Source organism: Netta rufina, assembly GCF_964035555.1.
Source record: "Netta rufina genome assembly, chromosome: 12".
NCBI lineage: Eukaryota > Metazoa > Chordata > Aves > Anseriformes > Anatidae > Netta > Netta rufina.
The window spans coordinates 13,246,460-13,259,448 of NC_140135.1; the positions used below are offsets into that span (position 1 = coordinate 13,246,460).

At 35.1% G+C, this 12,989-nt stretch overlaps 1 protein-coding gene across 1 annotated transcript in view; it reads right to left on the bottom strand.

Annotated features, from left to right (window-relative positions):
- Positions 1-12,638, bottom strand: part of KLHL13 (kelch like family member 13) — a gene marked incomplete at its 5' end in the record, with an annotated part of 36,021 nt that extends 23,383 nt beyond the window's left edge. The window contains 3 exon segments of the mRNA XM_084293941.1: positions 11,975-12,077; positions 12,080-12,087; positions 12,559-12,638. Of these exon segments, the coding sequence (XP_084150067.1) occupies positions 11,975-12,077; positions 12,080-12,087; positions 12,559-12,638 (191 nt within the window).
- Positions 12,639-12,989: the final 351 nt, after the last annotated feature.

The following is a 12,989-nucleotide window of genomic DNA, read 5'->3' on the forward strand; positions in this document are numbered from 1 at the left end:
CCTACACTATAAAAATCAAACAATATAAACATTACAGTTCTATTCTCAAATATTAGTGTGGCTGCAATCGACTCTATGTGAATACATATAATACATATAAAGACAACCAGATTGTATTATTCTTACAATGGCTTTTGCTCTATGCTAAATAATGATAAGGCCTACATCATGTTTGATCACCTACTCCTTGCATCACCTGACAAAGTGTACAACTGAATAGAAGAACATGCTGTCATAAAGATTTACTGTTGTATAAAGATTTACTGTTTTACTGAAATTAACTATCTACTCTAGCTGTATGCTGCTCAACATTTTTTTGATTTTGGCTTTTTTCCTCTGTGCAAGGTTACTAAAACTACAGAATAAATCTATGAATAATTTTTATTTTTTTTTTAAAAAACTTTCTCTCAATCCTATCCAAATAAAAACAAGGGGTGTTGTTGTTTTGTTTTTGCTGTGTTGTTTTTTTGTGCTTGTTGTAGTTGTTGTTTGGTTGTTCTCTCCCCCCCCTTTTTTTTTTTTTTTTTTTTATGTTTAAGTACACACCATTTTTATCTACAGTTTCTCTAACAGTTTAGGAATGCCCAGCGCTCCCCAGAAAGTGACATTTGGAAGCTTGCTTTGGTAAAAGTTACAATTTAAGTCAGCAATTATTCTGGCAACAATGCACTTATCCCCTGAATCCTAGTCTTGTGACATTCACTGAGAAAAAGAGCACTCCTAGAGTGACCAGAAATTATGTGTTTGTTATTGGCATTGTACCAGTTTTAACATTTATCTTGACATAAGAACAGAAATCCATTTTTGTAAGACCAAGTAAAAATGCAACAGCTCTTGAATACAATTTTGATACCAATGCACAAAGAAACAAAGACAAGTACCATATCATATCGGATTTATTTAAAGTTGCCTTGCAACAAAATTTCAAATTATTCAGAACACAACTTCTATTTTGTGGCCTGTAAAGTGGACCTTCAGAAATAACTCCACCATTCATACCCAGAACAAATGGATAACATGTTTTATATCTAACTGAATTCCCAAAAAAGCCTGGTAAGTACATCTGCCACATTTGGATGCTGTTACCAAAGGTATTCTTTATATTCGTTAACATAGGTTTCCCATGCGCTATAATTAATTAGATAATAATGAATGTAAATGTATTGATTGGTACTTTATTGTAAGTACAGTATATCATGATAAAGCATACTACCAAATGATAAAGCTAATTCACTTTCTAATTAATTCTATTGTTCTGATCAATAGAAGTCATTAAAGAAGTGCGGCAGTAGTGTTTTTAATCAGGGTTAAAAAAAAAAAAAGTTGGAGGACACAGCTATGACTGCAATATATATTGATAATTCACAAGTGGCTCTAAATGTGGATATTAACACCACTTTCAAAGTATACAATTGCTCTGGATGGGCTTTTCCATTTTAAGTAATAAGACCAAGGCAACACTGCAATTTAAAATAGAATGAATATTAACATTGCAGTAGCAAAGCAGAGGAGCTTCCTGACTTTCTGCAACCTCTCAAAAGTACTCTGCAGTTCAGGGAAAGCCACAGGAGGTTAATTAGTTGCTATCACAGAATAAGCTGTCATTCAGAAGTTTCTTTCTAACCTCATGCTTATTCTTTGAGGTACAGAATATTTTTTTCCTAGCTAGTGTAACCAAGTGTGCTTTCTCATGACTCAAAGTTAATCCCCCAAGTAATTCCAATGATACTTTTGTAGCAGTGATACTTTTGTAGCAATGAAACTTTTGTAGCAATGAAATATGCATAATAGTATGCATTATATGGATATTGATTATATATCCTAATTTCATAGCTCCTGTCAGTACGAAGGAAGATAGTTTTGCTTTTTATCATAAAAAAAAAAGTAACAAGTTTTGTTTGTCTAGATAGTTGTCCACTAGATTATGTTTCATTTATTCTCTCTGATGGTGTTATTTTTAAGTTTGTTTATCTACTAAAACACATCTCAACACCCTCCTTGACAGTTTGTGCAATTAGCAATTATTTTAGAACTAGAAAGAGGACTAAGACAAATGCTGGGCTATGAGAAGAGTACAGCAACAGTTCAAGAGTCTTACCAAACAAGAATCTGCACTGCCTTTTTTATAGTGCAGAGGAAAAGCATACTGCAGTATCACAGCTAATCACCATATCAGTGGGGAAAGTTCAAAACGGAAAAACCCAGTAGTGCTCTTTCAAGTTTATCTCATTTGAAAGATACACATTCGGTGGCTTTTAAATACTAGTGAGACAGGTATATAATTCATAAAATCTTGTTACAGCATATGACAAAACAGCGGGGCAACAACAAAAAGTTAACTTATATTAACAAAAATAAGCCTGTAAGGTGAAAATCGTATTAATGGCTCTTTATGAGTTTTTGTTTGTTTGTTTCACTGATAGCACCTGCACATTGAGAAGTGGCCTGAATACGGTGCATAGACCGAAGAGGTTAGTATTTCAGGAGAATACTAAATACGCAATTCAAAAATAGACTAATCAAAATATTTACATAGATCTGTTACAGCTCCCAATTCTCTATATAATCTCTCATGATTGTTTGCAGTGAATCACTGCGAACTGCGTGAACTGACCTCTAAAGAAGAAACAGAAGTATGTATACAGCAGAAGAGCCAGCAACCTAGTGACCAGGACAGGACATGAGAGCCTGTAGCCAGACCCAGAATTTGAACTTCACTCACTCACCCCTTAACTGAAGGCTTGCTGACAGACGCAGCTTTCTGCATCTCCAGCGTAATCACAATTTGTACCTTCCTTCAAAATATGCTTCAAGTACTGGAAATTTCCAGCAAATACTGACAAATATTTCTGAACAGGCTTGAGTTACAGGATGATTCAGAGGCTACAGGCAAATTGCTTTCTAAAGCACTTCACAAATATTAACCTGTTAAAACAGTTCATAATCATCCAAGTGACTTACAAGAAGCAGAAATCTGTGGAAGTTATGACAAGTTTTACTTTTGACTTCAATATTCCCATAGAGTTGCCACTTGTTATAGTGCTTAGAAACAGGAATAAAATAAAACTATTGTTTTGTGAAATTTTCTTAAGAAGAAATCAAACTCATTCTGATGTGACAGAAACAAGGCAGGCAACTATGAACGTTATTGGGATTTTTTTCACTTACATCTGCAAATCACCAATTTGTTTGGAACAGGCCAAGTATAGCGCACAGTCTTTGAGAACAAAATATGAAGATAAGCCTACAGCTACAGGTATCTTATAGTGCAAATTCACAGTCTTGACATAACTTAGTAAAAGTTTACCAAACCAGTATTGGCCAGGGTGCTTTCTTAATACGGTGAAACTCAGTAGCTTGTTTTTGAAAGGATTATAACCTCATTTTCTCTGACAAATTACAATCCAATGAACCATGACTTCAAGCATTGCGGTCACTGGTAAATGGCATCTTCAAAAATCACACTTGGCATGTGCCAGTACTCTGGTATTTATCAGCAAACAGAATTCCATTTCAATTTTATATTAAGACATTCCTATCACAATATAGATCTTTACTATCCAATTGTCTACCACAAATATCGCATATTACGGGCTATCCTATCCTGCCTGCATCTGTGCATGTATTTTGCTAATGAACCTATGAGAATCTCAACGAAATACAATGAAACTTTCATTTATTATTAGACTTATAGTAATTACTTACTTTGTGTGCATAGTCTGCCAAAAAACAGTTTAAGTATTGCCTATCTTACTATCTTTCCATCATGAACAGATGTTCCAGCTTCCTAAGTAATGAATTTAGGAATTCCCCAGCAAATTACTTGGCCACCTAGTAACTCAATAAGCATAACTGATATGGCAGCATTAAAAAAAAAGTTCATCATGTTTCTATTAAGAAATTCAAATAACATAACATAGGTGAACAAATTACACAATCACAGTATTTCACATTTCTTCTGTTCTATATCTTCTACTAACACAATTTCAGGAAATCCTTTATATCAGCAAATACATTACGTTTTTGCACTTGTCCCCTCCTAAAATAACACCACATTTTTACTGTTTTTTTTTGTTTTTGTTTTTTTTTTTTTTTTGTTTTGTTTTGTTTTTTTAAAAAACAGGAGTTCCTAACTTCATCCCTTCATGGTATCAGTAACCAGTTTTATCATTTGTTAATGGTTTCTTATTACAAAAACAATCACAACATTTTGTATTAGAAACACAAGCTTACATTTAGCAATACATGCACAACTTCAGCCAGAACAGAAAACAAAGACAAATGGTATTTTTGGTTTGGTTGTTCTTTTTCCTGACTGGTTGACAGACCAAAAAGTGTTCACCTCTGTTGCTGTTTTGGGGGCACATAAGGATTGACATAGGGCAATTGGTGTCATATTCTGTATCTTTTGCTGCTGCTAAACATCTGAAACTTGGACGAACACAGGAACAGCACTGGAAGGGGCACTATCTAAATGATCTGTCATACATAAAAGCATTATGAGCAGGAATCATTTTTTTATTATTATTATTTTATTTTTAACTGACTGTAAGTCCCATGCTATCAGCTTCCAATGTCATTGTTTAAAAGCCATATTTTTAATAGATGAACTAGAGGCTGGTAATACAACACTTTGGCCTTACCAGGTTACTGCAATTTCTTAGAATTCCATTTTAATGCTGTTCATCTGAAAGGGACCACCAAAATCAGAAGTTTGCAAGCCTTTACCTCAAATGAATTAACACTGCATCGTCACTACTGCAGTTGCCATTTTCAAAATAGTTAAGTCAGCTAGTTCAGAGTAGTACTCACCTGGGGTGTTTATATTTGAATATCTCAGTTTTTACACTTGACCTGGTTTATAGATTAGAAGGGCAGTAACAGCAGAAGATGAAAACATTTGTTTGGTACCACAACATTGAACTCTAGACCTCCACTCCAGAAGAAAAGTTATTGAAATAAAGCTTACTGTTAAATTAAAAAAACTGATGTTCCAGTTTGTCATTTGTCCACATTTCCTTTAAACTAAGGCTGTTCTTTAAGCATTACAAAATGAGGACAGAAAGCCAGTCTTTATGTAGCAAGTTGTACATTACTTTCACATTGCTCTAGCCATGAGCAGCAGCAGCAGAAAAGGTATAAGGTTTTCCACAGGGCAGTAAGCAAAGGTAGGTGAGTTGCCAAGTTCAATTTCTGTTTGGACACAGTTACGGCATAAGATATTCATTGCAGTGATCAGCCTCTGATCTTGACCCCGCTTCATATCAAGAAAAAATGGATTAAACCTGCAATGATCATTGCTCCTTGTTGCTGCAGCCCTCTTCTACACATTAACACTGCACAAAGAACAAAAGCTGTGGGGGTAACTGCCTGAGAAAACAAGCTGCAACAGGAACTGTAGGAAATGCATATGCAGAAGAAGTCAAGCCTACGACAAGGGGAACAGTTAATCAGTCCTACAGAAAGAGAAAGACAAGTAAAGCGTTACATTTTTAGAAAAAGGAAATTCTGACTAGGAGATGTGCACTATCTACTATTTATAGTACCATTTCAGCATTTTCACCACAGCTTTAAACCGTGTCTAAGGCAGAAATTAAGTACTGAAGCAAAGCAGTCTGCACAGCTTTGCAAGTGCAATCACCATAGGTATCTAAGCTAATAGGGGAACTATAACACATGCAAACCAACTGGAATGGATCAGACAACCTCATTGTCATCAGTCAGGCTCAAGGGAACCTATTTGAGCTATTCCAGAAATAAAGTTTTGGAGAGTAGTACATAAAGTAAAGCCATTCCCAACTTTTTTTTCTTTTCTTTTTTTTCTTAAGAAAAAAAAGCCAGTACCATTTGAACTTCAACACTTGATTATCACCTTTGGCAAAAGAGTTTCTGCCCAAGCATACAAGCCAATAACAAAAACAGAAATAAATGAAATTCTGGAAACACTCAGGTGATTAAAGCAGCAATTACTGTTCCCAAATGCCAATGAACCTTGGTGGAAAGCGGGACACAGAACTAAGGATATTCCTAACACCACTTGAATGTTTTTATATTACTTGATATAAGCACACTTTGTGACCAAAGCCAGCAGAAAAGGACTGAGCAACATCAACTGTTTAGGTATGACTTCCCAAGACACGTACATGGAAAATATTCTCCTTAAAATTCTTTCTTAAACAACTAAACTATCAGAAGTCTCAAGCTGTTTGCTGCATAATTACAGCCCACTAGTTAAATCAAATATGTTTTCCACAGAAACAAAGCAATATTTGGCTCAGTCATTGCTATAAAGCTTTTGTTCCTAACTGTATTTAGTCTCTCTGGGAGCCTCAGTATCACATCCACATTTATCTGTTTGACAAAGGGTTTACATTCATTTAGCCATTTATAGCTTAAATTTGCAGACTCAGATTGTTTAATGATGCTAAATTAGAAATGGTTCTCTAATGACATTTTGCCAAAGTGGGTGTTAGTGTATTGCTTCCTACCATTAAAAACAAAAAGAAAAGCATATGCACATGCTTTATAGCTTTTCTGAAGAAGCAGAACTAATTTATTTCCTTGAAGTCTGAAACTGTAGAATACAAGTCACTCAGAGGCTTCACATTTTAGGCTTTACTGACTCTGCACATCCTATCCTCTGACCTTCATGTTGGTCTTAGATGTTCAAAAAGCAGGTCCTAATTTTATTTAGACAGCCTAACACTTCCTGTGCACTACAGAACACAAAAACATTTTGCATGCACTAGGAGCTTACAGTTCTACCTAATGGCTTTAAGTTTAGTTTTCATATATACACAAAAATCATTAAATTAGCAGAACAGTTCCTCAGAATGAAAACAAAATTAATGGGCTAAAATCCATATATGCTTATGGTGGTACCCATACTTTCAAGACTTGGTGATAGAGTATATATTCCACTGTATCCCTGCAACAACTCCTCTCCCTGCTTGATCTTTCTGTCCCAAAACAGTAACGTGTAACACTGTAAAAGCCAGCAAATATAAAGTGATTGCACAACAAGGGTTTTCTACAATAAATTATGGCAAAAAAATGGCCAACTGGCAGATGTGGCATTCTGGTAGAATAGGCTGAGCAATACACTCAACATATTTCAATAAAAGTACTTTAGTATGTCACAGCATAAAGTCAATATTGCAACACTATGCTGTGTGAGGACAAGGTGATTCTGAGAACCTATAAGCCATAGGTAGAATCACCTATGAAGGTCTGTCTAGAAAAATCAGTAGCACTGGGAAAGTTCATGACAAGTTTCTTTTGTTTTGGCAGTTTATTACCACAATGAAATTTCACATTTCAAACTTAGAATAACCTATTGAAATACCTATTATTAAAAAAGGAAAAAAAAATAAGACAAGCAGGCATAAATGAGATGTTTGTGTACAAAATGTCTTCAATTTACAAAACAAGCCATTTCAATTTCCTACCTGTCCTATTCAGCTGCTGGCATGCATTGACAAATTATTTAAAAAAAAAAAAACAAAAAACTGTGGTGACTATACATTGACTTTCAACATGTTGAAATTTGAAATATCCAGGAAGTAACTGTTTAGAACAGAAAACTTGCCAAAGACAGGTAAGTTTTTGTTTTGGTGTGAATGGTCTGTCTAATGCTCAAGAGCCCAACAAATGCATTTACTAAAAATGAGCAATGAAGACAGTAGACACACGGGGTGGTCGTATAAAAGAAAACTGCCCAATACAGATGGTCTATGATGAATTATGTATACACACCTTTCCCTGCTTATAATCGTATAGCATAAATTCAAAGAGCTCATTGTAGAGCAAATTAAAGACTTGAAAAAACACAGAAGCATTAACCTACATAAGCAACTAAAACCAACACTGATTACTCCAGAGTATTACAAATTTATTCTACTTTTCTGCACAGTAACTGATTTCTATTACTGCACAGCATCTCCGATTGGACATATTACAAAACAGATCACTCAAGATAGATATATTGTGTTGCAAACCCTTTGATAGCTATGTATTTGGAACAATGCATTTATTTGTCCCACAATTAGTCACTTATGAAAATAAATTCAAAAGATAATTTCCATTTTAAAATATCAAAACATTATTAAATGTAAAAGGATAGCAGTCATTAAGTTTACAGACATGATACTACGCTTGTATTTTTTCATTGTACTTATTTTTAAACACTTTTTTTACTGAAAACATGTTCACACGAAATAGGATTAGAGGCTCTCCTCATCATTGTTTCTACTACTGATTTTTTTTTTTACTGTTTTGTACTGTTGAAATATTACTATTGATTTATTTGTAGATGTGTGCCACAATAGTTTAATCTCCAGACTTTCCACAAACATTTCTTCCATTCATGTCAATGCAAGATATGCGCAGCTTTGAAAAACAATAATAAACGATATTGCTACTGTGAATAAAAAAGAATTCTCCATTAAATTCCTTATATATAAGTTGATATTAGTTGATGGCATTGTGAACAATCAATAATTAGTGTTTTCTATTACACCTTGAAACTGCTCTGCTGTACATAACCAAATTGAGCTACTGCTCACACTCGAAGTAGAGCTTCGATTATTAACTTGTACTTACATCAATCTGTGCGGGCTGTTTGTTTTTAAAATGAGGTTATCAATGAATACCTGCAATTCTAAGAAATCACACATTTCCAATTTGTAATTATTCACTTCATCCTCCACTCCAATTCACTTGCTGAAACTGCTCACCTGCACCCACTAACAAAGTCACCTAGGTCTGTCCCCATGTAGTCAACACAACCTCATCTATGAATATAATGACACCAGTGGAGCTTGCATTTGCTGTACGAGCTTTTGCACTAATTTCAACAAAAGGAATTTATGTCCTAAAAACTCCATGAAAGACAATGTAAAATGGCTTGATGAAAGCACACATCTGCACATTCGTAACTTGTGCACTAAGTCAGACTGCATTATACCTATACATATTGGTCACATGCCAGTACTCCAATTATAATATCTCTTTTTATCTATGAAATGTCATCAGATCTCTTGATTGACTTGAGGGAAAGCTCAAGCTATTTTGGACCAGCAACACCAGAAGTCAGAGGAAGTCTGCATTTCTCTGCAGAGGGACACTTCATGCTCCATATAATGTGAGGGCTTTCTGGAAGTGTCCCTGAAACTGCAGCTGTACCTGTAACTGTGGGAAACGGTATCACCAGTCTAGAGGCAGTGATTCATTGCTTCTCCTTTCCATTGCCAAGAAAGCAGTACCAGACCCAGCGAAAATGACAGACTTCCCAGTAACAGCCATGTACTTGCCTACAAATCCATTAGCTCAACTTCATCGTGTCCCTTATTTTATATACTACCTGGATACAAGTTTCCTGCAGCAGAGGACTCTCTCACGTAAGCTCTTTATACTCATTCTGCACCTTTGGAACCACCGCAAACTTTTAAAGCAGAAACAGCAGTTAAACTGATTCAACTGCACAGCTCACCGGCCAATTAACCATTTTACAGTGGTACTTTGTACATAGATGCCTGCTTCATCCCAGCAGCCAACCATGCTCATAACCACGAGTCTTGGCATTCCAGTAAAGGGAAACTAAGGCAGAGTTCAGGTATCAGGTACACAAACCAAATAAAACGCTAATAAAATCTGTGTGACCTTACCTTCAGTTTAAGATAAGTTACTTATAAATCATAAGTAGGATGAATCTTTTAACATTACGGTCACCTTATGGAAAAATTGGAATTTCATTGCAAGTCCAAAAAAACATACCTTTAAGATCTTCCTACTCTATGTTACAAATTGGACGACAACCCTAAGAGATTAAGGCATCAAGTATTACAGGGATTAAGACTTTAATTATACATTTGTATACTCTATATCCAAATTATCAAGTATAAAAGTGCTCATTTGTAAATTCAGTAGTTCTATTTGTTTTACATCAATAGGTGTTCCATTTTACGTGTCACTCTTAAGTCTTTTGCTTGATACATAAGCCTTTTGCCAGCAAGCAGAATATTAATTGTGAAAGACAACTTACAAATGCAAATGTGAAAAATGTATCAGGTAAAGCATTTAGCAAATTTAGCATAATCTCCACAAAAAAGATTAAATATTCTATCACGTATTTTACTGGTCAACCTAAATTACAAGGCTGTTTTTATCAGTTGATATATAGTCATTATGAAATAGATGCCATTTTATAATGTTTCTCATTTTTTGTTAAAGAGTGTGAGAATAATTTTGTTAGATTTAAGAGTCCTGCTAACATCAGGACTGTGTGCCACTGAATACATGTCTCCATAAACATTGGGACACACTGAATCATTATAAGATGATGATTAAGGCTGCTAATCACATATTTCTCATGCTCCAGATAAGCTCAGCATCATATAGTTAAGCATGATCACTAAACCTGCTCACATACTTTCAACACATTGAGATAATCGGCTATATGATCCCTATCATAAAAGCTGAAGCATACGGAGCTAGATTAAATATTTAAAGGTGACAAACAAAAGAAATTTTCAGCAGCACATTAGGCTATTTCTGATTTTGCTTGCATTTAGCAAATACTGTAGTTTAAAAAACAAAAACATAGACAACACTAAAGATATTATTTCCACAAAATACGTTCAAAAGCCTCACCACTCTTGTAATATGACTAAATACAAAGTATTAAAAAAAACTCATAGTAAGTAACAATTTACTGGAAATAGCTTATTTTCTGATAGCCTTAAGCATATTTGATGATGCATCCAATGAGAGAAAAAGCTTAAGCTCTTCCTTGAAAATTAATCTTAAAACAGGAGCATACACGGCACAGGTTCTATACAATCAGGTTTGCTCCTTAAACCTTAGACTTTCTGAGAACAATAGTGACCAGGCATAGATTGTGCTTCTTGTATTGCTTTGTCTCCACTGTTTATCAATACAATTCTCAGCATCAACCAAAAAAAGACATTTAAAGGACCTGAAAATACCTATTTTTATTGCTTGTTTTATATAGCATGTTCAACAACAGTTGAAGCAAAAGCCTACCTGCAAAAAAAATAATAATAAACTTTAAAAGGACTAATACTGTAGCTATTAAGCTGGAATACTATTGGAAAGTAACAGCAATAATTTTTCAGATACAGAAGTCATCTACACAATCACTTGTGCATTTAAAAGCAACTCTCTCTCATTTTGAAAGAGCTGCTTCTTTAAAGGCAGAAGCAATTTAGTACCCTATGTTTAGTTTTATTTCACAGAAGGAAAAAAGCCACCTGTATATGCTAACACAGAACTCCAGCAACAGAAGGTGAACAAAAGCTCCACCACTATTTGGCAAGACAAAGGCATACTGTTTTCATGTGTATTAAAATACTCACTTATGTAAAACTACATTACATGGACAAACTGAGTAACTACGTAAGTATTCAGATAGGAATGATTTATATGCATCTGTTAAGCTTTCAATTTAACTCTTAAAAAATCACAAAGACATTCGATTTATATTAATGCTAAGACTTTCAAGGATAAATCAAGACAAAAGCAAGATGATTTCTTTTATATAAGAACCAACACAAACAAAAGTGCACTACAATAGAGCAGGTGATTCCACATTCAATTTCCAAGTGTAATAATCAAGAGGAGGAAATGTTAGCATATATACTACAAATAAAGCCTGCCTCAAACTTCCCAATTCAAGATCAGCTCTACAAATTAACATCAACATGAACTTTTCAAATGAATATTTACAATATTATGAATATGGCTTAATCTGCACAATTTCTCTACATTTCAACAAAGAGGGAAAGACTCGACACAACATCCATCATGAAACATCCAGGATAAAATCTAAGGGTCTACATATAAAACGAGGTAAGATTCTGGGTGCCAATGTCATTTAATATATAACAGGGTATTTTGCCACAGGGTAGTCTCACGAAAGAAATCCCACCTTATTATCCTCATTTCTCTCACTTACATGTATGCTGGAGAAAGTGGCGATGACCTGGATGTTTTAAGCACAGGAACTGGGAATTTCCAGATAGCAGGAGAGCTCGTTTTCCATTTCAATGGCATGTTGTCACCACGGTACTACAATAACAGTAAACAGCGTTTCCATAACAGACTACCAACTAGGACTTCCATTCCACACACTACTGACACAGCAGTGGCTGCTGCTAAGAACAAGGAAATGATTCTGCCAATGCCCTTAAACCGATGCTTCCAATCTGTAAAACAGGGCTGCAAGGCATCTCCTTTTAAATCCTGCTGTCCCCTAAAGCAATATGATGATTCTATCGTTCTAACTCAACAATAGTGCCACCTCGTTAGGGAAGCGCTGACTGCAGTATATGTTTAAAAAAAAAAAGACTGCACTGTGCACACCAGCACAATGCAGCTTTATTTAATAAAAGCAGCTAATTTTTAAAGAACTATTTCTGATGCTATTGTTCTACCTTAACAGGGACACTGCAGCACTGTACTATATTCTCTTCCTATTAGCCTCGTTTCTGACCAATGAAAGCAGAAAAATGGGTTTCATATAAAAATGAAACAACATACCTACTCAGAATACACTTGTCATCCTCTGAACATTCTTCTTTTGAGCTGCAACAATACAAATGGGATATAAATCTCAGCATAGCCTTAGGCCACGGCTAATAGAGATCAGTGACTAAATTCAGCAGCCTGTTTTCCTCCTGTGCAAGCTCTGACCAAACAATACAAGAATGCCATTATGGAAAAAGCCCATTGCAAAAATCAGTCCTTCTAATCCATAGCTAGGAAGACAAAATAAAGCATAAATCGCTGCAGGTTTCTGCATGCTCTTCTAATAGCTTCTTGTTCAGGATGCTCTCATTTTCCTATTCTCATTTCCAAGGAGGATGAGCAAAATCTCATGCATTTTACAACATGCTATGGGAACACAAACATCACTCTGTCTTCTGCAGTAGAGAAGCAGAGAGTAGCATGCTGTTAATAGCAGTCCTTGT